Genomic DNA, 27,085 nt, shown 5'->3' with positions numbered 1-27,085 from the left:
TCGAGAGGAAACTTTCGTTCCAGATTGTCTAACGACCGAGGATGATGGTGTAGTTGGAATCGAACGATCCCAAACCCTAGCAGATAACGGCAAATTCGGAGAATCCTGCATCGTGCGTGTCACCCTAAAGCTTATCAGTGCTTTTAACCAGGATTTAGACCCGTGTGTTCTAGACTCGCTTACGGCATGCGCGCCGACAACAGACCATGGCAAATATTAACCTAAGCGCTATCTTCGATACGGGTACGCTTCCTGTCTTTCGTTAGTGTCTTCTATTCCTAGCTGAATATGTTTCCTTTTTTTTTTCTTTTTCTTAATCTCCTGCGATAGGATTTTATGGACTATAATAGTTTTTAGAATTATGTTACGTTCTTCGTTGCTAGGGTTAAGACAGGGATCGTTCTTTTGCAGAAAATCCATCATTTTCACGTTAGAAACATTGTAATCTCGTTGCTCGCAAATTGTTTCTTTAAAAATGCACGAAGACAAAATCCCAACAGTTGCGTCTGTCTAAGGGTCGAGCAATTAAGGCTAAACTGTCGTTTTAACGAATACGTCAGAGCTATCAAATATGTACACAGATGCTTATGAGTGTACTCGCACAGATATTTAAATATTTCATTCAGAACAGTCACATGTATATCAGGATACTCATACTGTAACCACAACTTGAATCTTAAATAATTAAGACGACGCAACGTATGCGTCAGTAGCTGCAACGCGTTAACCTCGAGTAATTATAGCTCAACGTCGACTGTAATCAAAACTTAGGAAGTGCTTAAGCTCCTCCAGAGTCCGGCACCCTTAAACACTCGACGTTGCTGAAATTATTCTCCTCTTTTTGCCACTCGTCTTGGACCTTCCTTCAACAGTCTATCCGCGTGTCGTCTCGCGAGAAACAAATCATAGCTCTCGTCGACCATCGAAAAGGCAGAGGCCACTTGTTCAGACCGGCCAGCCGTCGTCCTCAAGTATTCAGCCAGCCGAACACACTAGGCATCGTACTCGCTTTGACCGAGTCGCATGCATAACTAAGTCTTCGTCGATCGGCTATTTATTTAGACTCGAGGCTCGAAACTCGATGGCGCCAGAATATTTGCGATATTGCGGAGACTGGTTCGAGTGGGCGGTCCAGGTGAAATGTTTATGCGTTTTCGTAGAAGCTGCACGCTCAGGCTTCTTCTTCTTCAGGTGGGGAAACCGACGAAATATACCGTGAAAGAGCAAACTTATACGCGAGACCGAACGTTAACGTTTCTGCAGTCGATTGCAATTTTGAGAACGCTTTTGCTGCTTGAAAATGGAAACCGTGATAAATTCTATATATAAATGCTTCGATGTACAAACGCTGGTACGCAAAGTAAAGAGAAGTACCTAAACTTCGAGTTGCTGTGTATTCGATTGCAATCCAGAGTGCCACTCGAAAATAATCAAGCCGAACGTAGAAATTTCGGGAAATTGGTGGACGTTCTGATGTACAAAGGATGCACGTTGAACTATAAATTTTGGCCTGAGTCTCCTATATTAAATTACACTTTAGCTTCGCTAGTTAGAATACACGATCGAAGCAGCACAGTTCCCCCCGCATTCACTGCGACAACCCATTATTATCGGACGAGTAAAAGTTTCCAAGGGGAACCTACAGAGATGGAAATATCTGAATAACGGATACCAAGAAGTTTCATTCTCATCGAAAAGGAACAATACTTATCGCTTTAGTGTGTAATTCCATCACGATTGTTATGATCGTATGTACACGTTCCGTGCAGCGGGAGCGCAAACAGTCAGCGATCTTCTTCTGGTAAGTTCACGAGTTTGGTCAAAAACGAGCAACTAAGCGACTCGTTCCGACCTGCCACATAATTATTCTGTTCTATTGGAGTCACAACGACCTGACAGGCAGCTGCTCACGCGACCGCTTTCGTCTAACGCGTCTATTCCTTTTCGATTCCCCGGGGGCATAATTAAAGTCTCGTAGATCATGCGTAAACGTGTCCCTATGGTACGTAATAATGATGCTTAGGACACGTTTGTTATTGGATAATTACACGAGCCGCTTGAAAACTACTTGATCGCTTTGATCCTGATGAACGTTTGAAAACATCGATGTGTTAACAGGATACTTCAATGGATTTATTAAGATTATAGACGCATCACAATTATGTCATCAACACGTATTTTGATGGACGATATCCCAGTATATATGTAATAAGATCTGTCAAGAGCCTGAAGAGATCAATTTAAGATTCAAGAAAAATTGCCAATTGATGGGAATGTCAAGGTAGTTTCAAGATAAAACTAGTGTAATATTTCAATCACGATATACACTATAATATACACTATAATATACACTATAATATACACTATAATGGCATCGTTCTCTATGATTCCAAGAGGAAGAATCTTTAGAATGTAAAGAATGTATCACTCCAAGTTGCTACGTGCAATGATTCTCATGAATAAAATTGTACATTCGCAGGAATCTCATTGTTAATTTTTCTATTCAAAACTCCATGAAACAGCACCTACATATTACAACGAGTATTTCATGGCCGAGTTCTCAGGAGTTTATTGGAAAACCCAATGTCCCGGTGCCATTTGTCGAGACATTCTCACTCGGGGAACTCTTGCTTTTATCATTAACCGCGAGGATGCAAGAATGTTGGCTGATAGTACGTTAAAAGGTAGTACACGAGATAAGGACGGGGTAGGTTAGACAGGGGAATGTGTGTCGAGTAGTCTGCTACACTTTCGAATCCGTAACAGAGCTACAGCTCGAGGAGCTTGCTGTGTGCGTCATACATAATGCAGGGACAAAGTAGAGATGAACGGCTGCCGAGTAACGCGCATGTTAAATCCGCAATGCAAATTTCACGTGAAAACTTCCGATCGGTTGTCCCATCGCATCGCGACGAATTCCTGTTTTTCATCAATAATTTACCCTCGCTTTCCTCTCTTTCTTCCCTACCTGACCAGAGAGCGTGCGAACTTCCATCGGGGGTATCTGGCATGTTCATCTCAACGTTCGTTTCGCTTTCTTTCCATAAGAATAGAATACATTTGCAGGAGACGAGAATGAACTGTCGAGATCTGCAATGAATACGTTCAGTCAGAAACTCGTGATGCAGCGTCGAGTGGTTTGAGTTTTCGTTTTTAATCCTATCTGCCAGTACCCTTGTACGTTACTTGTTCTCTTCTTCTTTTTCCTTCGTTTCTTTATTTTATATTTATATTATCCTGCTTTTTGTATAGTGTAAAGCCACTTTATAAAGTGACTCGTGTTGTATTGTGTTGTATTAATCGAATCGAGCCATTCATCTTCACCCCAATCGAAACAAACATCCCCTCCGTCCTGCTCGATCGAAGCTAAAAAGTACTAGGCTGCTCACATGCTAATCCCACGTTAGACGAGTGCTGCTTGTCTCATTTACCGATAGATAGATCGAATTACTAGCGGACCACCAACGGATAGAGAGCAAGAGTTACTTTACACTGAATTAGGTCACCTGTTCCTTCGGTCTCCGCAGACAGGAAGTCGTTGAAGTTCGTCGATTACACGGTGGTACATCCCCTTTGGCTCATTAACGTGTACTATTCATTCGTTGTGACGCATTTTTTGATGGACTGGTCGTTTCAATCGAAAAGAAGACGAGGGAAAAAGAAACGTTGACGCTGCTGGCAATCTGTTCCAAGTACTCATCATCGTAGCCATCATCTGGCTATTTATACAAAGCTGACGCCCGCGTGAAATTAAACTGTGCGGCTTGATTAAAACGAAGCGTAACCGTCGTGCGAAAGTATAGGAAGAGGAGGAGAAGGAGGAGGCCTCTATCCGCCTTATTTCCTCCGTGGCCGGAGTCGTTAGCGGCCTGTCTCCTCAACGATTAGGTCATCTTCACCCTTGCGGCGTTTTCATCCGCGACGACAAAGCCACGGCATATCCCGGATGCGATGATTATCGTTAAGAATTACCGAGTCTTACCAGCCCCTTGCTCTTGCCAATCTGTTCGTTCCTCTCTTTTCTTCTTTCGATCGTTGGCTGGCCATTCCTCTCTTTCCTGTCTTCGAGACAGGACGACCACGTGCGCCCTGTCAGGGCCCACGCGACACCCATTACGAGCAATCGGCCCTTCAAATGCACTATAAATGACGCGGGCGATTCTTCAATCTCGCCGTGGAATGCGTTTTCAGCAAGTGGTCACGCTTATCAGAATTATAATATTATCTAGTTGGAGCGCAACCGGACAAGAAGAATCACCCGACTCGTTATGCAACAATGTGTATACTCGCGACGCGATCGTTGAAAATTCTTCTTACAAAATGAGATGAACGTAGATTATGGTCGCACGAAGTGATAATGATCGTTCGATACATAGACGCATGTTATGATGCAAGCATTAATTTTATATTTCTTTCTACACCGTGGGATCGTTACTCGTGTATAAATTAAACACGTGAGTCGTCCAAACGAAACAGGGTTGTCTTTACAAAAAGTGTTTTACTCACTTACACTCGTGTACAATACATTATTTCGTACAGTATAAAATTACTTTCCTGTTTACATACTCACGAAATATTACAGTACAATATTACAGTACATTTACACCGTGTATGCATCACACGGTACGACTACTAGTATATTACAAACGTTCAAGCGCTGTGGTTTATAAGAACATTCGAGAACCTTTATAAACACATTTTGATTCTATGGTAAAAAGTTTGGTGACAGAAAAATTTGTTAACTAATTACAAGTGCACGTTATATAATATCGCTATTATACATCACGAAAATTTGATAATAGAGAGACATGTACAGCTGAAGGAAAATCGATTATATAGAAATATTAAGTAAATTTAGAGTAATATCATTTAAAATTGCCAATATTTCACAGAGGGAAGAAGAATATTGGTAATTTCCCCTAGCACCACCACCACACAAACAATCATTAGATAAGGAATTTTGAAAACTATACGATAAATTGATCGCTTCGTTCTATCACGAAAAAAGTAGTATGCTTCAAAATCATTCAGTATTTGAACTGAATACTATTGAATACTATTATATACGATTAATAAATAAAATTCTGTATGGAACATTGTAAATAGTAAAATATCTTAACAGAGTTAAAATAAATATCGATTGCATAAAGACGAACGATTCTTTTCTTCCATTTTAAATTAAGAATATGTACTCGTTGATATTTTAAATTATAAAAAATTCAATTTGGACGGGGAATTTTTTGGCACGTAGTGGTCCATAGCATAATGGCACTTTCCAAAACCACTTTTTTAAAAGTGGAAAAATTAATCGTATTGATATTTTGTTTTCTAAAGTTGCTCCACTATATCGTGATCGTTTTTGTAGGAAGATTGTTTTATACTAATTTTCTGAGAGTGCTTCGTCCTCTGTAATTCTTTAGCGAAATACATTATCGTCTTTTTAAGTCCTTCAGCTAAAGGAACCTTCGGTTCCCAATTCAAATACTTCTTAGCTCTAGTAATATCGGGTCTTCTTCGTTGTGGATCATCTTCGACCGCGGCAAGTTCGACTATCTTACTATTAGTACCAACTAGATCCTTTATTATAAGGGCAAATTCTGTAATCAATTACAATTGACTCGTTGTATATTTTCTATAAAGTATTCGATCGATTTTTCTAAAAGTGTTTGACAATACCATATTTACCTTCTATTGTATGCTCGACAGGATTTCCAATGTTTATTGGTTGAGTGTAATTAGACGCCATTAGGGCAACTAATCCATCGACTAAGTCGGATACATATTGAAAAGATCGCGTCTGTTTTCCACTACCATATATCGTAATCGAGTCATTTTGTAACGCTTGTAGAATAAAGTTCGAAACTACTCGACCATCATTCATGTGCATCCTTGGCCCAAATGTATTAAAAATTCGGGCAACACGCACGGAGATGCCTTCTTGTCTCATATATGCATAGCTTAATGTTTCTGCTACGCGTTTTCCTTCGTCGTAACAAGCTCTTGGACCTATGAAAATCATATCTCTAATTTTTATTTTACTATCTTACATTTTATTAAACAAATGCAGTTGCAATTATTTTCATATATACCTATAGGATTCACATGTCCCCAATAAGTTTCTGATTGAGGATGTTCATTAGGATCTCCATAAACTTCAGATGTGCTAGCAATTAAAACTCTTGCTCCTACCCTTTTTGCAAGACCTGATATAATTGGATAATTATGTTTACTGACTACTTAAGTGAGATTCTCGACGCTCTAAGTTGGCACAGTGTTTACATACCTAAGATATTTATTGTACCTAATGTATTTGTTTTTATGGTTTTAACTGGATTAAGCATATAATGTGGTGGACTAGCTGGGCTAGCAAGGTGATATATTTCATCAACTTCTAAATATAGAGGTCTAACAATGTCATGGTGAACAAGCTCAAAATTTTCATGGCCAACCCAATGTTCAACATTACGTTTCCTGCCAGTAAAAAAATTATCTACAACTATTACTTCATGGCCAGCAAGCATTAAACGGTCGACCAAATGTGATCCAACAAAGCCAGCTCCACCTGTCACCAATATCCTCTTTCGATTCTTATAGTTAAGAAATTTGACTGTTGGAAAGTCCTTTGATACTTTGTTCTCAATTTTAGCTTCAAGATGTTGCAGTTTGCCCTCTAATTCACGAATTCGTATTTTTGCTTCTTCGATATCTTTGATATCAGTGTAACGTACATTTTCTTCAGCCTCTTGAATTTTTTCATTGACATTTTCAATCTCATTTACATCTTCTAGACGAGATTTACGATCTCTTGGATGAAGTCGGGCGAAAGATTGTTCATCTTCTGGATTGACTAATGTTCTGTAAAATCCTAACACTGCAAAAAGATAAATATATGACTTTGATTTTATCATTCAAGGGCAAGTGCTCACAGGTGTAAAGAAATATTAACTGCTTGCTAGAAAGCAGCAACAACATTTACCTAATATTATACAAATCACGAAGAAGGCAACCTGTTTCATCTTTCGCGGAGTGACAACCATGCTTCAACATTGCACATGTCATGGAGATATTTACATTACTTTCCCATCAACTTGTCACAGACTAACGTCATGATAATATCTAGTAGATAAGAAGATGTTCAATCGCCACAAATATGTCATTTTCAGGTTTCTATAATTAAAAGACATAACCTCTTACATCATCACCTTTTATCGCGAAATTTGCGATACTTGAAGCGCTATTTTATTTAATTATTGACGTAATGTTGGTGCTGCTCTCTGAACACCATAACGCAAACGTTTCACAAATTTTGTTTCTTATTGTCTGTTTGATCCATGTTTGATCTGACGTATCGTGGGCCGATAACTTAACCTCAACATTTTCTGTGAGTATTTACGCAGGCGCAGATGCTGTTTTTTGATTGATATATAAGGCTGTGGCAGTACAAAGGAAACATCTCAAGTAGTTTTTCTGGAGTTGCAGTGGCAGTGGTATTTGAAATATGGCAGAGGTCATTGATTGTAATTTTCCTGTTTGGGGTCTTTTACCTAAAAAAGAAACTGGTGTCACTCAATTTCTTGCAAAATATCCTGAATATGATGGAAGAGGAGTCATCATTGCAATTTTCGATTCAGGGATTGATCCTGGGGCTCCTGGTATGCAGGTAAGTGAAGCTTTTATATAGACACGCCTCGCGATTGTTCAAGTCCCTGTTTTTTCTTCCACTTTTCTTTCATTTTTAAATTTTAACGGAATATCATAATTTTATTTCTGGCAGTAATTGTCAAAAGTCTTGGCTTGCTGAATTCCTTTTGTTTCTTATAAATTTCTTTGTGTTTTCTTTGTATACAAAGTGGAAGTCTTTGAATAATTTTATGTGAAATTAGTAATTTAAATTTATTCATCTTTTCCTTTATCTTTATTTTGTAATTGCTTCAATCTCAAAGATTTTTGTTACATTGTAATATAATCATTGATTGCTATTTTGTGTCAATTTTGTTGTAAATTAACAATTAACGTGAACATTGTTTACCATGGGATTATAGGTGATTAAATACTAAAATGAAATACATTAGTCATTCTTCCTTGCTGTTAAAATTTATAAATTTGAATCAGCCTTTCTTGTATATTTGTGAAATGATAATACAACAGAATTTTCTTGAACAAAGGAGTAAAATTAAATTTAAATGAAATGCTCTATTTTACAACAAATACATTTAATATAGGAAACTTCAGATGGAAAGCCAAAAATTATTGAAAGATATGACTGCAGTGGAGCTGGAGATGTGGATACCAGCAAAATTGTACAAGCGCCTGATGGATATATAATAGGGATAACTGGTCGTAAATTAAAGGTATATTTCAAATAATGTCTGAAATTAATAGTGCTTACTAGACACATATAACAGTAAAAGAAAATTATTTTTCTCTCAGGTTCCATCCAACTGGAAAAATCCTTCTGGACAGTACCACATAGGAGTAAAAAATTTGTATTCACTATACCCAGGAAAATTAAGAGAAAGAGTATTATCAGAAAGAAAAAAACGATCATGGGACACATGTCAAAAATCTGCACTTGCAGAAGCATCTAGGCAATTACAAGTAAATAAATTAATAATTGCATTTTGATTGCATATGATATACACAGAAATAAGAAACTTTCATTTCAATTTTATTTATTCATTAAAATTTGATATCTTTAAATTGGCTCTCAGATTAATTAAAAGCATCAAATATTTAAGAACAAAAATGTAAATAGGCTTTTAGACCATGTGATCCAAAGATAGGGTTGTTGTGGATATGTTGAACCATGCAATCAAATGAGGCCAGTTTCACAATGTGTCACAGTGATCTGTATCTAATGCTATATTTATAATTGGCAGTTTGATCTATTGTAAAGGCATTGATTCGTTGCATAATACCATGTAACGTTCTTTTATATTTTTTAATAGTGTGCTTCGAAACAAGAAAATGATTTTAATTAAGATATAAGCAAATATTTTATGGATATGTAATTTTCCAATAAATAAGAAACGACTTGATTTTTACGTTACTCAACTATTGTACATAGGAATTTGAAGCAAAGAATCCACAAGTAAACAGTTTAAAAGAAAGGCTAGAAAAAGAAGAACTTGAAGCTAGAGTTGAAATATTAAATAACCTGGAGAAAAAATACTCTGATGTAGGACCTACCTATGACTGTATTGTTTTTCATGATGGTGAAGTTTGGAGGTAAAGATATATGCAGGATATTTAGGGTTTCAATTAAAACATTTCCTTTATAAACATTGCTATTTGACTTAATTGTTTATATTCTGTTATAGAGCATGCATTGACACTTCTGAAGAAGGTAATTTAGAAGCTGGTGTCTTTCTAGGCGAATACACTTTAACAAGGGAATATGCACCCCTTATACCAGAAGATCAATTAAATATTAGTATTAATGTTCACGATGACGGAAATACGTTAGAAATCGCTGGTTTATGCTGTAGGTATTAGTGAGATTCTATTCGTTATTTTATTTCGTTTTCGTAACTACAATTAATTTCGTTATATTGCAGCAAGTCACGGAACACACGTAGCTTCGATTGCAGCAGCGTATTTTCCTGATAATCCTGAATCAAATGGTGTAGCTCCTGGTGCTCAAATTATTTCATTAGGTGTCGGAGATGGCCGCATCGGTACAATGGAAACAGGAACTGCAATAATACGTGCAATGATACATGTAATGAAACACAAAGAGAAAATACATGTAATTAATATGAGTTATGGAGAACATCCTCATTGGTCTAACACTGGGAGAATAGGAGAATTAATGAATGAAGTTATCGATAAATTTGGTGTAACATGGGTAGCATCTGCTGGTAATCGTGGGCCTGCTTTGTGTACTATTGGTTAGTTGAAAGAACATTCGAAAATTTTAAATATATACTTGAAACATTAACATCTAGTACATCCCATCCATTTTAAAATCATATAGGAACACCACCAGATATTAGTACTAACAGTGTGATTAGTGTTGGTGCCTATGTTTCTCCTGATATGATGGTAGCTGAATATTCTTTAAGAGAAAAAATGCCGGGCATGTCATACACGTGGTCATCTCGGGGTCCAATGATCGACGGTGGAGCCGGAATTACCGTATGTGCTCCAGGAGGAGCTATAACTAGTGTTCCCAATTTTACATTAAGAAAAAGTCAGCTCATGAATGGTACAAGCATGGCTGCTCCTCATGTTACTGGAGCTATTGGTATATATAGACATTTCTAAAATATAAAGTTTATGTTACTATAATGAAAAGAAGTATATTTTAATATGGTACTTGTATTACAGCACTACTTATGTCAGGACTTCTTGCCAAAGGTTATCCTCTCTCTCCATATAGCATAAAAAGAGCGCTTGAAAATACAGCTCTATATATACAAAATCTAGACCCTTTTGCACAAGGGTCCGGGCTATTACAAGTCGAGCGTGCATTCGATAATCTTCTTACTTACAATAACGTACCTGAAAGGGATATAAGATTTACCATTAACTGTGGTCCAAATAACGCCAAAGGAATCCACATGAGAAGTGGTGTTATTGATCGATCAAAAGATTATGCTATTAACGTTGAACCTGTATTCCTTAATAGCGAAAATACTGGTATAATTTTACATATGTTACTGTAATACTATATGCCTTAATTGGATGTGATTTATTATAATACTTGAATACTTTATAGACCCCGCAGTTAAAATTGCTTTCAATTTGAAATTAACTTTGGTATGCGATGCACCTTGGGTACATTTTCCAACGCATCTTGATTTAATGAATATGGTTCGCGCATTTGCTATTAAAATTGATGGATTTAATTTACCCGAAGGTGTTCATACAACTAGGTAAATACGTTCGGATTAACATATTTTTTTTATATTAATAACGTGTAATATCAGTACTAATCGTCATTTATAGTGTACGGGCGTATGATGTAACAGACGTTGCAAAAGGACCAGTGTTCCAAATACCAATAACTGTAGTGCAGCCACAAACACTGCCAAAAACTGCGGTCCTTCCAGACTTAGCATATACAAATATCTTATTTAAACCGAATACAATTCGTCGACATTTTATTCTCGTTCCTGAAGATGCAACATGGGCGGGTATGCATTTTCAGCAATATTTATTTCATATGTACAATATTGAACACATAAAATGAATGTTTTAATATAATTCAATTCAGTGGTTAGATTGAAGAGCACAGAAAAAGATAAAACTGGAAGATTTGTGATTCATAGCGTTCAACTGAAACCACGTTTGTCCTGTAAAACTCTTGAAGTTAATAAGTTGTTCACTGTTACTTCTCAATCAGAAATTGTTCATCCATTTGCCGTTCAGGTATTATTAATTCTCTTTATACATTTTAACAAAACGTTTAGTATTATCAAATAAGAATTTAGATGTAAGTATTATCAAATAAGAAACATATTTTATTCATAGGGAGGATTGATCTTAGAAGTGGTCATCGCGAAATATTGGGCAAACATAGGTGACATGTTAGTGGATTACTTCATTGAATTCCATGGTGTTCATATCATAAATGGGAATCTTACAATGCAATCTGGAGATGGAATAAATCGCTTAGAAGTGCGAAGTTCTCTTAGAAACGAAGAAGTAGTACCCAGTATTTGCCTTAAATCATCCGTACAAATATTGAAGTACGTAAACTAAAAGTGTTGCACACGATATATATCAATGCAAATGAATTAATGTAGTTCTATTTTCTTTCCTAATATTACAGACCCACTGACGCAAAGATCGCTCCTTTACGAGACAGAGATATTATTCCTCCTTCACGACAAATTTATGAATTGCAATTAACATATACGTTCCACTGTGCAAAGGCGACTGAAGTAACTCCAAATGCCGCGCTGCTTAGCGATTTATTATATGAAAGTGAATATGATAGTCAGATGTGGATGATTTATGATACTAATAAACAACTTATTTGTTGTGGGGATGCGTACCCATCCAAAGTAAGAACGAGTGTATTAATATGAAACAATGAGGAAATAATGCTATTTTTTATTACAGTATGCTAATCAAAAATTAGAGAAAGGCGATTATACTTTGAAAATACATGTACGTCATGAAAAGAAAGATTTACTTGATAGATTAACGGAAATGCCGTTCCTTTTAAGTCACACGCTAAGTAATCCAATTAGTCTAGATGTATATGCCAGTCAGTCACAAGCCATTATCGGTGGCAAGAAAATGATAGCAGCTTCAGTTCCACCTGGCCACATTCTTCCTTTGTATATTGCTCCTTTATCGAATGAAAACAAGTAAGTATTTTATTTGAAGTATAATATTTTTTTTTAAACACTATATATGACAAGGATTATTATTTGCTATGATGTTAAAGAAAATATATAATTATTTTAAAGTTTATTCACGCATAGCTTATATTCCTTCCTAAGATTATTATTTTACATTCATTTTGCATGTAGCAGTACATATATTATTTCTTTATGCAAATAAAAATTGGTGCATGAATGTAAGACGTAGTATATATGCAAGATGTGTACGTTCAAAAAATGTTAGATCAGATAATTTGTGAAAAATTATTTTATATTTTTTTTATCAATCAACTGTTTCTAAAGTATTACTAAGAAAATTTTCTTTTTTTTTTTCGTTCCGCACTGCAGCGCTGAAAACAAGTAAGTCTATAGCATTCTTTCTGTAAACATTTTTAAACATTTACATGCTTCTAATTAAAAATAACATCAATTAAAACAGATTTTCCTTTAATAGATATACTTCTATTTTATGCATTACTTCATTGCATCTACATTTTTATTTAGTTTCGTGAATTTACATGCTTTATTATTTAAAAAACATTTTATTTGTTGCTTACATTTTAGATCTGAATATTTAGATCAATATGTGTATCTGTGCATATTAGAAGATTTTTTAATAAATTTTACATAGTGATTTTGCTTTATATAGACATAATATTTTAGGTATAATGCTTTATGTATGCTTTTTTAAACATAAAAATGCTATACACTTCCTTTTCATCTTAATTTGTTACCTTCACGTTTGATTTCGTTTATAACATTTTGTTGTAGCGAGATTCTTAGGCAATATTAATCTGTTTGAAAGAAAACGAAATTTCTATTTCATTTTAAAGAGTTTCCAGAGGTGCTGCCTTAGGAAATGCTAGTTACTTACAGGGTACACTGACCTTCTGCAAAGATGATAATGGAAGGAAGGTGGATTTCCATACGTTTAAATATATTTTATCTGAACCAAATAAAAAATCTAGTAGCAGCAGTAGTAGCAGTAGTCCCTATCATTCATCAAACAAAGAAAAAACTACTAAGTGGGATGAATACAATGAAGCACTCAGGGATTTCAAATGCAATTGGCTTACAAAGCTGGGTAATCAGATTTTTCACACATCTAATATTGATTATATATAATTACGTATTGTGTAAGATTTAGCATCATATAAATATCTTGTTTTTCTTTCCGGTTTCAATTCAACAAATAGCGCCTTCTACGAGTAAGTTCATTAGAGTGCAATAAAACGTTACTCCAAAATTTGATTTGAAACCCTGTTCAGTTCCCTTTAGATGATTATCGAATTTCCTTATAGCCATTTGTTTTATTCCAATGCACGACTATGTAATATGTATAACAAATAATTTACTATAATTTGTCTTTTCTTCTGTAATGTTCAAAAGAAATTATTAGTAGTAATATATATCATTTAACAACATCATTTCAACACAAACATAAACGTATATGTACATTAGAATAATTCATTTCAAACAAGTTTATACAAAACCTGTCCTATTGTTTTTAATGCAAGCATATGTCCACATTTTTATATTATTATTTGAAAATATAATTAATTTGGTATTATTACTAATAGAACCTGGAGAATATGCAAATCTACTCTATGGAGAATTAAAGAATCTCTTCTCTGACCATTTGCCCGTTCATACTGCCATGCTGATTTCTTTGGACTCACCTGAAGCTCGACGTCATGTACCACACGATGACATTTCAGAAGAATCTGTTTCTCTAGCAAATCAAATAATAACTGTCGCAGATGCCGTGATTACAAATATTGATCAAGATAAGCTCTTAGCCTATTATGGCTTGAAGAGCGATCAACGTGACGATGCAGCAAAAATTAGAACGACAATGGAGAAACAGAAACTTAGCTTGATAAAAGCATTAGTAAAGAAAGGATGTGCATTAGCACGATTGTACGTACATAGTGCAAAAAAAGGAGAGGGAGATCGTCAGTCATATGAACATTTATTAGAGAGTGTGACACATCACTGGCAAGAAGTACAAAAATTCGCTGAACCAACTGACATTAAGGTAAGAAATTTTGAAATATGGTTGCACTATTATTTAACAATTATTATTATTTATTTAAAGAAGCTATATGTAAAAACAAAATACTTCTTTACTTGCAGGTCATTACTCTCTCACTGTGGCATGCTCACATTAATAATCATTATGGTCGCTATTTGAAATTACTGTTGCGTTATTACGAAGACAACCCATTAAAAGAAGTTGATGAGAAATGTATAGAAATTGCAAATATCTTAGGATGGGAACATTTGTCACGTCATATTAAGACAAGTATACCGTCACGTTATCCTCCTTCGTACAGATCGTTTTGATCAATGGTAATTGATACTCATTTAATTCTAAATTAGTTGTAAAATATAATGAAGTGCACAGGTATCTTTTCTAGGTACGCAGAAATCAATTTGATATTCTGATAATGGAAACTAATCATGGCAAACAGTTTCCAATGCACCTCTATGGCAGAACTATTTCTGTTGAGTCATTCAAGTGTATTATACACTTATAAATATATACTTGTGTTCATACTCTTTAAAAAGTACGAAAAAATGATATTAGAAAAATATATCAATTTTTAAACTTAAGAAATTAAACATAAGAAATTATATTACTAAAAGTACCGCTGTTTTAATAGTGCATTTTTATGGCGTTTATCGCATCAAAAGAGAAAGAAGCGCCAGAATATCATGGAAACTGTTATCAATTTAGAAATTAAAGTTTTTAAACAATAATGTGTTGTTTGAGAACATTCATTTCAACTAACACAATGTATATCATTTAAAATTATTTAGGTTTTTCCATTTTTACAATATATTAAATGTAAATAAATATATATATTATATATATACATATGTATACATACAGGTATTTTCTTTATATCCACGGTATAGTAGTAGCGTTATCGTACTGGATTCTGTTATTTAAAACTGTATACATTTACTTATGTGACTGTGAGATTCATATATAATATATTCAGGTTTTGCTGTCATTGTGTTACATATAGCAAATGTTTCTTCACTTTATACAATAAGCGTTAAGTACGCTGGTGTGTATAATGAGAAAAACAAAAAATAATTAAAGCTCTATTTGAATTTTATAGTGAATATGAAATGTAAAAGGTAATTCATACCTTTTCGTTTTCTTGCTGTTATAAATTCAATAATTGGAGAATAATTGCTTAATATTGATTGTGCTAGAGCTGTACTATTAAAGGCCAAGATAAAAATAATAAATGCACTAATACTAGCCTTTTAAAAGAAAATAGAATGTCTTATTTTCAAGAAAAACTTATATTAAAGCTTCAATTGTGCTTCATTAGTACGAAGTTGCGTACATATATTTCTATTGTAACGTTCCTAATTCGATTTACGTGAATATAAAAACAAATTCACCGCTCAACCAGCTTCATGGCTCTTAATAGTTGGAACATTAAATTTTTTGTAAGAATATACTAAGTCAAGATAAGAAAAAATGCTTTCACACGTAAAAATTTACAAGTAATAAATGACACGTCAACCGAAATTTGTATAAAGAGTTATGTCCTTATCGCTGTTGCTCAACTCTTATTTGTCTTCGTATGCGAAAAACTATTTCGAAAATAACGTGAAAGTACTTTGGTACAATCAGGAATTTTCACAAAGTCGATTCCCACCAGGACAAACAAGTAAAAAAGATATCTTCTCTTTTATTTTATCTGCACCGTTCCGAATACGATATATAATTTTTAACACAATTCTAGTTAGCGAAGCATGTACTCTTATTTGCCTCCTTGTTGCTCAACGAATATCTCAAACAGGATTAATAATATACGATGCGGAGAAATCTCCTAAACTTATTGCTATCATAGCTGAAGCTATGATAGAGGGTAATACTATCCATGCATGGATTGTTAAAAAAGGTTTAGTTTCTCATCCTTATCTCAGTACAGAAGAGGCACTGAGACTTGGGGGCAAAAGTTTGAGTCTATTAAGAGAATGGGTACAAATTAAATTGACATTTTATTATCTATATTTTGCAATGATTTTGTAATTTATGTAGAATTTGTTTACTCGACAAGATAGGATATAAAACAATATTAATGATGTTATAGACATTTCAAGTATTTCATGAAAAGATTCAGAGAGGTTTATATCAACATATAAGTAATTTTTTACACAAATGGTACTTAGCACCAAAGTCTAAGAATTTATTTATGCTTCTTATTACTTGTGGACGAACAGTACTGTTTATATTTCAAGAAAAGACTTATATGGTAAGCAAATTAGCAAAATCTGTAAAAATGTTTCTACATAAAACTTTTATCTGTAGGTAACTTTTTTCGACTCTCATAGTCATAGTACAATTACAAATCCAAATCGGGGATTAGTTATTGCACAGGTAAGGATTTGTAACAATATATAGCAAAATCAATATTTGATAAATACTGCAATATTTTATATTTTTAAGTGATAGTAATGCATGTCATATTAACAGTAAAAAAAATAATGTAGACATATATAGAGAATTTGGAACATTTATGCAATTGGTACACGAAGGATATATTAAATAAATGTTACAATACAAAAGCAAACCAATATGAGCTAGCCTTTTTATATCCATCCAATTCACCATGCTGTGGCTGTGATCCTGTATGTAACTGTGGCAATCATTGCAAAAAACAATAACACATAATCCTTACTTTTCAAGTGTCAATATGTAAAAAACTTTTTAAAGTTATACGTATACATACAAATATATTTTAAAAAAAGTAAAATTTATATATATAACTTCATTATGATGTGTGTATGTATGAAATGATCATGGAACTTTTTGTTTAATTAGACATATTATTTAGATTAAGACTGACGGATTTATTTACATTATGTACAATTTCTTCCTAAAACTATTACAATTTTTTGGTGTTCACGCAATGCATAAACTACTAAAAAAATAAAGTAGTTTAAGTCTGAAAATCGTATTTTCTTTAGTATTAATTAAATAAAATGTAATATACATCTTTCATGAATTTTTTTCTGCATTGCGCAAACATATTTCTGACAATATTTTACTGGACTCTCTTTTTTATATTGAATGTATATGTCACGAACTGTTTTCATTTTACCTATTTTAACATTTTTATAAAATATAATCCAAAATTTCTGGACGATGTATTCTTTATATTGCTAATTCTCTACTTTGCACCTTTCAATGTCAATATATCTAAACTGATATAATGTTCTGGTTCCTTAACTGTTAACCATAAAGTTGCAGAGATATATATTTTTTTACATTATATTTCTTTAATCTCTTTGTATTATATATAAATTAAAATGATTAGTAGTAAATTGATGTACTTTACTAAACTACAAAAGCATTAATCACATATTGCATTGTGAAGTAGGGAGAAAATATAAAACTGAAAATGTTATTTATAGCTTCAACACTTTATAGTACAAGCAAAAAGTCTGTTATGAAGATTAAATCTGCTTTTATCAGTTGTTCATTATTTTTAATCATTTGATGTGTACTCGATTCAAACATGCCTTGGAATCAATAAATACTTATAATCACGATTTTTATGACATCATAAAAAAATATATTTTATCTGCACTAATTATAAATGAAACCCATAATTTAAACTTGTAAAAAATTCTTAATTTATTTTCCCTAACATCTATTATACTTCAGAATTACAATATAAATATTACTCTTCGCTAATAAAACAAAAACAAATCTTTTTCTGTCACCATTTAAATCGGTGATTGTAAAAAAGATAAGTATATCAGTGCCGAAATAGCAATACGTTTAAAATACAGATTTCTCTCTGTGTTTTCTTTTGTTTGTATGTATATTACAAGTGTTCTGTAGAGTGTCGTAAAATTTATTTAATAACAATTTTTAACAACGTAATTTCTAGAAATTACTATCTACAAAAAGGTATAAATGAATAAATTTTGTGATTTTTCCCTTTCGAAGCCAAATTCGTGCAAAGGAACACAGTCAGCGATTTCTTCCGATGTTTGCAAATACCTTCGGTAATTGAGCAACATTTTTTTACTGTTATTGTTTTTTCGAACAAACTGATCACATCATATTACTTTGTACAGATAGATATATAATAATGCACCTCTTATGTAAAACTTTAATAGTTACATAATTTGGGATTAAACAATATAAAACCTGTAATTTTATATGAAATTAACTTATTGCTTATAAGCAATAGTTTCTTCTCTTATATAATTTTGTTTACATATTACAGAGTTATTATACACTAAATTGATCCTAGCAATTGTAATATTCCTTTGCTATATATTCTGTACACAAAGTAAAATGATGCTCTATCAGAAAAATATGATCAAGTATCACTTGAAGAATATAAGATTTTATAATTGAATAAATAAAGCTTTTTTTTATATGAAGTTACAGATGTAACAAAAAGATGTTAGAGGGACTGACGAATGCGGGGTTGTGCCCATTCTACAAAATCATCTATCAGTACAGGCCAGGCTCCCTCTTCATCATAATTACTCATATCTGGGTTGATCATGAGTGCAAAGTCTAATAATAAATTCCATGTATCTTTTGGAATTGACCTCTTATGGTGTTCCTAAAAAATTGTGTTAAGTATTTTGTATCATAATTTAGCTAGACAATATGTAAGTTTCCTTCTTAGGCTTGATCAATATTTATATTATAGTTCACATGTACATATACATTAGATATCTTACCTGTAAAAATTGACACCATAAAGGGAGGAACTTAAATTTATCATCTAATACAATGTTCCAATAAGCAATTGCCATATCAAGATCCAAACCCTTCTGTCCTGGGTTTTTCGCATAATTAAACGTAAACTGATAAAAGTCTTTAAATTTTTGAGGATCCCTTAATTCATTTTCTAAACTACTTAAGCAGGCTTTTAATTTATCTATACTGTCCACTCTAAACAATAAGTTTAATAAACAATATTAAAATAATACATAAAGGATTCAATTCTTTTAGAAGAAAGAACATTAAAAAATTTGCTTTACCCTAAGTCTGTCATTCCATTCATAAATTCATCTTTAGTAAATTCACATTGTGTTTCTGCTCTGAATTTCCATGCAATGATTAATACTAATTTGCTTTCAGGGCTTAAATCCAAATCATCCAAAAATTTCATTATTCCATCTGCTGTAATCTTGTCAGGTTCATTTGGATCTATTTCAATTATGAAATTAAACATTACGCAAACGTTACAGGCATATTTTTAATCTTATGTGTACATAGCTATTATGTGTCAAGCATCTTTCATAGAATTACCTTGATATCGACTAAATAATATTTCTAGTTTCTTTTTATCTACTGTATTTTTTGGTTCTTTACAATATGCCTCAGGATTTTGGAAATAATTATCACTTGCCAAGTCTAGCTTCCAATCATTTTGTGCTAAACAATATATTGCAGTTTGTTCTCCAGTGTGTGTAAAAGTTATGAATTTCTTCACTTTATCTCTTTGTGAGAACTTTAACTTATGCTGCAACAAAGATTAGAATTACATTATTATATATTAATATATTAAAGATTAATATAAAAAAAATTATAAGTTCTTCTACTATACAACATTGAATATCACATTAAATAAAAAATCTGCTCATGACCATGTATGTATACATTATAATGTTTCACAATTTTTAAATTTATAACAATGAAATCAACATGGACGAGAACGTATAAACAAAGATTTTGTTGCATGTACAATAGCTATTGTTACTACTTTAAGTAGCACCTTGTTGATTTTAAGAAATGTGATAATACCTTCGTGACAATCTAATTTATTAGACTAAAAGGATCATGTATTATTTTACAATGTCATTAATCAGAAGGTATGTCACGAAATTGATTTGTATTTAATGCAAAAGGGAACAGTAACGTTGACTCACGATAGGTTACTTTAACATTTTTAATACACTGTGTGGACATATAAGGGAAACTATGGTTTTTTTAGTAAAATTAAGTCACGAGGATCGTTGGATTAACGTAATCCATAAATTTACTAAGTGCTCACCATTTTAGTTAATTTTAGGCCCCCGAAAGCCAAAATATTATTTCCTTTGCACTACACTTGACATGAACATGCGCATGTTCTGTGAAGGCCCTGAGAAATGCAAATACACCAACAAGATTATAAAGCAATGCCACCAGACGTTGCCAGAGAAAAGTAACTTCGAGAACAATGTCGCGGGTTATTTAAAAGATTTGCATACATTCAATTTATTAAACATTGTATTTTACGATACGATCAGATTAAAAAATTCATCGAAAACGTCACGTGATTCGGTTTTACGTCGGGTGGCATCGGTGAAAATCTTTCTTTTTTCTGCGTTTTGTAGAAATCACGACGGATGAAAGCCTTCGTGAAATAACAACAAAACGCTATCGTAAATATTGGCCCACGCAAATGAATGCCTATACTACACCAAGTTACAAGGCCGTACGTCAAAGACCGAATGAATAAACATTAATGAAGACACAGCAATATTTTTATTGATACTGTTTTTGAATGAATTATTATTGGCTCACTGTGAACCTTTGATGGGAAATCTTGTGATTTTGTCAATTCTCTATGCGTATTTTATATGGTTGAACAATTTTTTTAATAAGAATGTACATAAAGTAAAATATATTCGTCAAACTAGTTTGTAATAATATTGATGATTTGTTTCTAATGATAATTGGTTGTGTTTTCAAAAAATGTGAGCGGAAAATACTTCGTTGTTAGGTTATTAGTGAATAATGTCAATCAAAATTCCACAATTATCATGTTCTTGGTAAGTATATTCATGAGCATCATAATTTTGCTACTTATATCATTATTGCTATAAAAAGATATATAATAATATATCGTTAATATTTTGTGTGAAATAAAGAAAATAATGTTGCTTATTATAACAATGTCTTCTCATTGTGTTGGCAGGAATTTGTCAAACAATCACAAAACAAGTTTATTGATTTGAAATTTAAATAAACATGAATGATAATCTATAACACGATGGGAGGAAGTATATTTGAAATACTTCCATTGTACCATCAAAATGGAAGTGGCAGAGAAATTTGTCATTGGATAACACATATCAAATTATCTAGAATTATAATGTTAACATCCGCTGTTTTATTCATTGTACCATTATTTACTCACTATTATTTATCAAAGGTACTGTTTTTTATTCTATATGTATACATATATTTAGATAAAAATGTTATATGTATGAGTGATAAATTTAAAATTTAAAATTTTTTATTTTTAGGTGGAATCTGACTCTCCAGATAAAGACATTTATCGTACATTTTCCACACTGGAAGCTTTTGAAGATTTTACTCCTATGAAAGCTTCTCAATTGAAGATGAGAATAGAGGAGATGCTACGTATTAAAGTTTCTGTAAATAATGAGCTTAGGGATTTGAGTGCAAAGAGACAAAGACTTCAAATCGAAGTTAGTAGCTTAACTCAAAGAATTGATGAATTAAAACAGGAATTATTACACCAGCAAACAGATCTCGATAGATTAAAGATCAGTGTTGAACAAGCACAAGTAGCTCAAAGAGAAGCAGTGGAAAGAAATACGCCAGAATTGGCTCCACCCAAACGTATTTTAATGAATTCTATTCCTGTAGTATTACCTAGCACAATTCCACATTTGTGTAGAATGTATAATTGTTTTGACCACAGTCGATGTGCATTGACTAGTGGTTTTCCAGTATACTTGTATGATCCTGATCAGTATTCTGTAGTCAATTCTGGATGGGATGTTGATGGATTTTTGAAAACTACCATAAAACAAACTTTAGGTATATATGGATAAATAATCTTTTATAACTATATATAAACACTTTTTTTTTAATAAAAAATTAATTAATATCTTTATTTTACAGGATACAATCCGCATCTTACTACAAATGCAGCTGAAGCTTGTATATACATAGTTCTTATAGGAGAAGCTCTCTCTACTCAACAAAATGTAGATAAAAAATTTCGTAAACCTATAGATGTAAAGAAATTACATGCACTCCCTTATTGGGGCGGAGATGGCAGAAACCATATTTTATTAAACTTAGCACGTAGAGATCTGTCTGTAGAATCTGGAGATATTTTTAATGGAGTAGATACAGGGAGAGCCATAATAGTCCAATCCACGTTCTTTAGAAATCAATTTCGCGAAGGTTTTGATTTAGTTGTTCCTCCAATTTTGGGACCTCCGGGTGGCGACGTGTGGCAAGAATGTGCACAAATGTTGCCAGCAAGAAGAAAATATTTATTATCTTTTCAAGGAGAGATGAGATCTCCAAGAACAGCTACCATGACACATCAAATTGATGATGCAGATGTAGATATGGAAAGGCTAACAGTCGATGAAAATAATTTAGATGCTTTCATTATTCAACATCTTAAAGATATGAGTATAGGATTAACATTGGATAAATTTTTCATTCAGTTTGAATGTATACCAGCCTCTGAGGAGAAAAATTTAATAGAAATACTTGACTGGTCTTTGTGTGGAACCGATTCCTCGAGAAAAGCTATACTGAAAGAATCAACATTTACTTTAATTTTAGCTCCTAGCAATGCCTCGTTTGTAACTACTTCATCTATGCAGGCTAGATTATATGAAGCATTGCGATCGGGATCTATTCCAGTTTTTTTAGGTGGCGATCAGATTTTATTAAGTTACAGTGAAGTTATTAGCTGGCGCCGAGCTGCTATTTTCTTGCCAAAGGTAAAAACTACAATGTACTTATCTTGATATTATTTTTTATTATTGGACATGTTTTAAATTTCAGGCTAGGGTAACAGAAATGCATTTTCTATTACGTGCCGTTCTTGACACTGATCTTTTAAGTATGCGTAGACAAGGCAGATTAATCTGGGAACGTTATTTAAGTACTGCTCAAGGTGCTGTAGATACTATTATAGCTGTAATTAGGGACCGACTCGGCATACCACCCCTGCCAGCACCTCAGACTGCCAGTCCAAGTGTCTTTAATGAAAGCTTTGTGGTAAACGTTGTAATATACAGTTATGCAGCTTCTTTTGTGTTACGCATAATAATTTTATTTTTTCTTCAGCCTTTAAAATCTGATACTATTATTGCTGAGCCAGAAGCAGAAGAAAGTCTGGGTCCTTTAGAGCCACCTTATCCATCTCCTGCTTTTAAAAGAAATTATACCACAATGCTGCTGCAAGGGCATGAAATCTGGAACGATTGGGTGGATCCGTTTTATTTGTATCCACAATTACCTTTTGATACCGTTCTTCCTAGTGATGCAAAATTTCTTGGTAAATAAATCTATATTCTCCATCCAATAACAATGATCTCATTCGGTATATTATGAACTGTAGGTTCTGAAATGGGATTCAGACCAATTGGTAAAGGTGCTGGAGGTGCGGGTAAAGAATTTAGCGAAGCTTTAGGTGGAAATTATCCAAGAGAACAATTTACAATTGTTATGTTGACATATGAACGAGAGCAAGTGCTTATAAATTCTTTGGCTCGGTTGTATGGTTTGCCGTATTTAAATAAAGTGCTAATAGTGTGGAATAGTCCAAAACCACCCATGGAAGACCTAAAGTGGCCTGATATTGGAGTTCCAATTCATGTAAGCTTTTTTCTAAAAATTAAGTGAGTATATTCAGTTAGTGAATAATAAGCAAAAGTAGTGATTTCTTTGTATGTAGGTTATCAAGGCTCCACGGAATAGTTTGAACAATAGGTTTCTTCCATTTGATGCTATCGAAACTGAAGCTGTTCTTTCAGTAGACGATGACGCTCATTTACGACACGATGAAATTATGTTTGGATTCAGAGTGTGGAGAGAGCACCGAGATCGTGTTGTTGGATTTCCCGGTCGTTTCCATGCATGGGACCAGAATTATCACAATGCGTGGAACTATAATTCTAATTATTCCTGCGAATTATCAATGGTTTTAACTGGTGCCGCATTCATTCATAAACACTATACATATCTTTATACACACTGGTTACCGCAAGCAATACGGGACAAGGTTGATGAATACATGAACTGTGAAGATATTGCTATGAACTTTCTGATATCTCATCTCACAAGAAAACCACCTGTTAAGGTGAATGCTAATACGCGTGAAATATTTAATACGCGTGTAATGCTTAACCAAATCTCTCTTTCTTTGTTCAGGTTACATCGCGTTGGACTTTTAGATGTCCTGGATGTCCAGTTTCTCTTTCTGAAGATGATACTCATTTTCAGGAAAGGCACAAATGCATCAATTTCTTCTCTCAGGTAAGTGTGTTTTACTATTTTTTTATCAAGATTTTTATTGTTTTTTTCACATTTTATTTCCAAAAATGAAATGTAGTTGCAGTGGATGTATTGTAAAAATCGAAATTGTAATAATTTCAGGTCTTTGGATACATGCCTCTCTTAAACACTCAATATCGAGCTGATTCGATATTATTTAAAACGAGAATTCCACATGATAAACAAAAATGTTTTAAATTTATATAAAAGAGAAAAAAGTAAAAATAACAGAATTATATATATATATATATATATAATTATATATATAATTATTATTATATTATATTATTATATATATATAATTATATATATATAATGTATGTATATATTATATATACATATATATATAATTTATACATACATTATATATACATTTAGTAAATATCACTTGATAGAATTTACATGGTTTTGATAAAATTTTGACTGAATTTCCTATAAAGTATATAAATACATAGGACAAACATCGTAGGATTTTTTATTGTCGTCACTTTTTTATTGTACCTTTTTTTATCGATGTACACGTTGATTGAGTGAAATGCACGTTCGAAAAAATTTAATGATGAAACATCGTTGACTGCATACATATATTATAGTGAATATAGGACATAGTGCATAATTTTTTTATGTCCCCGTACACATAACTTATATCATACCAATGATAACGATTTACGACGGAGCGTAATAAATTTATTTACAAAATCGAGTTTAGTTTTACGATGCACGAAGCAGGACGAAAAATATAAAAAATGATATTGAAGATGTGTACAATACGCATATGTATGTATTAAAAGTTCTGTACGATCGAATTGGAATACATCACTCTTAATTTATTTGAGAATACAACTAATATGAATACGATCGTTACTCTTCAGTGATTATTGTTATGTACAATTTGCACAATAATCTCATTTGTACATAACGACAGTGTAAACTAAGCTATCTAGGAATTATGCTTATCGAGATAATGTAAATAACTATAACTAAATGGAAATAATTAAATATTACTGTTATGGCAGTGCGCGCTAGTGAATGAATACGAAAACGTATTCCATACAAAATTGAGAAAAAGTGCTCCTTCTACTAGAAAATCGATAAAAAATATTTATATCAACGTATAATTATCTTTTCTTTCTAATTTCGTTTGCCATTTATTCTTACATTGCTCTTTGATAATGCTTCAATTGTTATATGTTATTTTCCACCTAAATGTGCCAAATTTGTAAGAATTTAAATTAGCTTCTCTTAATCTATTAATTTCACATAATACTCTTAACAAATTATTTATAAGTACGTGTACCGCACATTATTCAATTTTATGTAACGCATTGCAATCATTATGAAACATGATATATGTAAAAATGATTTTGTCGAATCTTATACGATTGATTGTAAAATTTGACCTGAATTGAGTTCAGGTGCACGTGCAAGAAAATAAAAATATATATTATTTATGATTGTACATTGGAACCTGATTTACGATACGTATAATATTATTTTTTATTTGATTCTCGCGAAAAAAAGATACGATTCAGTATCTTTGGCTACCCTCCATACATCATTAATCATGCGTGTACTGCATACCATAAAAGCGGATCAGCAGAGTCTACTACTTTAGGTTGATGGCTGTTGGCAGCTGATTTTAATATTGCTCTTGATTGATCGACATTTAAGATGTGATCTGTCGAAACAAAGTTTTTTTCATTTGCATAAAATCTTTTACTTAGATACTTTCTTATCTCACTCTTTATCGAAATTTATGTTAAAATAAGATAATGTAAGGCACCACTGTTTAAGACAGTATATACTGTCATCGCTAGTCAGCCGCGCGCCAGTAGTATTAATACAGTCTATGTCAGACGTTCGTCGACCAAGCGCTGCAACAAATTTCTCATTCTATTTATGATCTTATTCGCAAATTACGATTTTATTATTATCAATTAATTGGGAAATTCATCGAATTAGACTTTGAAACATACCTACATACAATGTACATTGCACAAAACCATCATCCAAGAGCTTTCAAGATAATTATCGCCAATGATATGCGATCTCACGACATCGATGTTCGACGAGAAAATTCATACTTTACCGGCGTAGAGTGTTGGCAGTGACTGGTTCGAATTCACCGCCAGAACAGTAAGAGTAACACCGTTGCGGCGGTGAACCCCATTGGCCTAGGGTGCGATCAATACCAGGTTTTCCATGACGTAAGTGCGGCCTGTGATCCTTATTGGTTCGAACATACGCCGCATCCCATTATTTATTAAGACCGCATGAATGGATCGTTTCTCAGCGATCAACTCGATGAAACCTAAACTCAAAGAATCGTCGTACACCTACAAATAGGACCCGGAAGTCAGCTGGCGTGCGTTCCTGTAAAATCAGGAGAGTGGAAGTGGCCGCGAGCGACAGACGTCCTTTCAGGACG

The 27,085-nt window shown here is 33.1% G+C and overlaps 5 protein-coding genes across 9 annotated transcripts; 3 read left to right on the top strand and 2 right to left on the bottom strand.

Annotated features, from left to right (window-relative positions):
• Positions 1-4,383: 4,383 nt before the first annotated feature.
• LOC122571852 (UDP-glucuronic acid decarboxylase 1) lies at positions 4,384-7,351 on the bottom strand. 2 transcript variants are annotated; one of them, XM_043736093.1, is made up of 6 exons: positions 7,203-7,351; positions 6,977-7,116; positions 6,284-6,871; positions 6,090-6,203; positions 5,686-6,006; positions 4,384-5,597 (listed from the first exon to the last, which is right to left on the bottom strand). In XM_043736093.1, exons 2-6 carry the CDS (start codon positions 7,035-7,037, stop codon positions 5,329-5,331), a joined length of 1,353 nt encoding a protein of 450 aa, XP_043592028.1. In that variant the 5' UTR covers positions 7,038-7,116; positions 7,203-7,351; the 3' UTR covers positions 4,384-5,328. The 2 variants fall into 2 exon arrangements, with proteins under 2 accessions (XP_043592028.1, XP_043592027.1); XM_043736092.1 differs by having other exon boundaries at positions 7,195-7,340.
• LOC122571850 (tripeptidyl-peptidase 2) lies at positions 7,257-15,098 on the top strand. 4 transcript variants are annotated; one of them, XM_043736088.1, is made up of 21 exons: positions 7,257-7,381; positions 7,463-7,660; positions 8,223-8,351; positions 8,431-8,598; positions 9,068-9,228; positions 9,321-9,484; positions 9,558-9,890; positions 9,977-10,246; positions 10,330-10,641; positions 10,721-10,877; positions 10,951-11,138; positions 11,219-11,373; positions 11,476-11,693; positions 11,777-12,011; positions 12,070-12,320; positions 12,684-12,695; positions 13,169-13,419; positions 13,532-13,543; positions 13,916-14,373; positions 14,472-14,687; positions 14,756-15,098. In XM_043736088.1, exons 2-20 carry the CDS (start codon positions 7,499-7,501, stop codon positions 14,679-14,681), a joined length of 3,846 nt encoding a protein of 1,281 aa, XP_043592023.1. In that variant the 5' UTR covers positions 7,257-7,381; positions 7,463-7,498; the 3' UTR covers positions 14,682-14,687; positions 14,756-15,098. The 4 variants fall into 4 exon arrangements, with proteins under 4 accessions (XP_043592023.1, XP_043592022.1, XP_043592025.1 ...); XM_043736087.1 differs by lacking the exon at positions 7,257-7,381 and having other exon boundaries at positions 7,430-7,660; XM_043736090.1 differs by lacking the exons at positions 7,257-7,381; positions 13,532-13,543 and having other exon boundaries at positions 7,430-7,660.
• A 428-nt stretch (positions 15,099-15,526) lies between these two features.
• LOC122571856 lies at positions 15,527-17,745 on the top strand. Its single transcript, XM_043736096.1, has 4 exons — positions 15,527-16,344; positions 16,457-16,618; positions 16,675-16,743; positions 16,857-17,745. Exons 1-4 carry the CDS (start codon positions 15,904-15,906, stop codon positions 17,028-17,030), a joined length of 846 nt encoding a protein of 281 aa, XP_043592031.1. The 5' UTR covers positions 15,527-15,903; the 3' UTR covers positions 17,031-17,745.
• On the bottom strand, positions 17,196-20,540 carry LOC122571853 (DCN1-like protein 1). Its single transcript, XM_043736094.1, has 5 exons — positions 20,393-20,540; positions 19,648-19,861; positions 19,377-19,545; positions 19,074-19,287; positions 17,196-18,952 (listed from the first exon to the last, which is right to left on the bottom strand). The coding sequence occupies exons 1-5, from the start codon at positions 20,393-20,395 to the stop codon at positions 18,788-18,790; spliced, it is 765 nt and encodes a 254-aa protein (XP_043592029.1). The 5' UTR covers positions 20,396-20,540; the 3' UTR covers positions 17,196-18,787.
• A 142-nt stretch (positions 20,541-20,682) lies between these two features.
• Positions 20,683-26,106, top strand: LOC122571851 (exostosin-3). Its single transcript, XM_043736091.1, has 10 exons — positions 20,683-21,155; positions 21,302-21,538; positions 21,633-22,173; positions 22,258-23,099; positions 23,164-23,379; positions 23,449-23,659; positions 23,723-23,979; positions 24,059-24,463; positions 24,535-24,639; positions 24,760-26,106. Exons 2-10 carry the CDS (start codon positions 21,359-21,361, stop codon positions 24,862-24,864), a joined length of 2,862 nt encoding a protein of 953 aa, XP_043592026.1. The 5' UTR covers positions 20,683-21,155; positions 21,302-21,358; the 3' UTR covers positions 24,865-26,106.
• Positions 26,107-27,085: the final 979 nt, after the last annotated feature.

The sequence above is a fragment of the Bombus pyrosoma genome, linkage group LG10 (genome assembly GCF_014825855.1).
Source record: "Bombus pyrosoma isolate SC7728 linkage group LG10, ASM1482585v1, whole genome shotgun sequence".
Classification (NCBI taxonomy): Eukaryota; Metazoa; Arthropoda; class Insecta; order Hymenoptera; family Apidae; genus Bombus; species Bombus pyrosoma.
This window is presented reverse-complemented; position numbering and strand designations above follow the sequence as displayed.

Excerpts from the sequence above, each read along its gene's own strand:
- LOC122571853 (XM_043736094.1), bottom strand. Across the intron at positions 19,288-19,376 it reads AATGGAATGACAGACTTAGG|AGTGGACAGTATAGATAAAT; the intron begins GTAAAGCAAATT and ends CTTATTGTTTAG. Across the intron at positions 18,953-19,073 it reads TATGGTGTCAATTTTTACAG|GAACACCATAAGAGGTCAAT; the intron begins GTAAGATATCTA and ends ACAATTTTTTAG.
- LOC122571852 (XM_043736093.1), bottom strand. The coding sequence starts at position 7,037 with ATGGTTGTCACTCCGCGAAAGATGAAACAGGTTGCCTTCTTCGTGATT. Across the intron at positions 6,872-6,976 it reads CGTGATTTGTATAATATTAG|TGTTAGGATTTTACAGAACA; the intron begins GTAAATGTTGTT and ends ATCTTTTTGCAG. Across the intron at positions 6,007-6,089 it reads GGGACATGTGAATCCTATAG|GTCCAAGAGCTTGTTACGAC; the intron begins GTATATATGAAA and ends TGATTTTCATAG.
- LOC122571851 (XM_043736091.1), top strand. The coding sequence starts at position 21,359 with ATGATAATCTATAACACGATGGGAGGAAGTATATTTGAAATACTTCCA. Across the intron at positions 23,380-23,448 it reads TCTTTAATGAAAGCTTTGTG|CCTTTAAAATCTGATACTAT; the intron begins GTAAACGTTGTA and ends TTTTTTCTTCAG. Across the intron at positions 24,464-24,534 it reads CAAGAAAACCACCTGTTAAG|GTTACATCGCGTTGGACTTT; the intron begins GTGAATGCTAAT and ends TTCTTTGTTCAG.
- LOC122571850 (XM_043736088.1), top strand. The coding sequence starts at position 7,499 with ATGGCAGAGGTCATTGATTGTAATTTTCCTGTTTGGGGTCTTTTACCT. Across the intron at positions 9,229-9,320 it reads CATGATGGTGAAGTTTGGAG|AGCATGCATTGACACTTCTG; the intron begins GTAAAGATATAT and ends ATTCTGTTATAG. Across the intron at positions 10,642-10,720 it reads CCTTAATAGCGAAAATACTG|ACCCCGCAGTTAAAATTGCT; the intron begins GTATAATTTTAC and ends AATACTTTATAG.
- LOC122571856 (XM_043736096.1), top strand. The coding sequence starts at position 15,904 with ATGTCCTTATCGCTGTTGCTCAACTCTTATTTGTCTTCGTATGCGAAA. Across the intron at positions 16,345-16,456 it reads TGAGTCTATTAAGAGAATGG|ACATTTCAAGTATTTCATGA; the intron begins GTACAAATTAAA and ends ATGATGTTATAG. Across the intron at positions 16,744-16,856 it reads GGGGATTAGTTATTGCACAG|ACATATATAGAGAATTTGGA; the intron begins GTAAGGATTTGT and ends AAAATAATGTAG.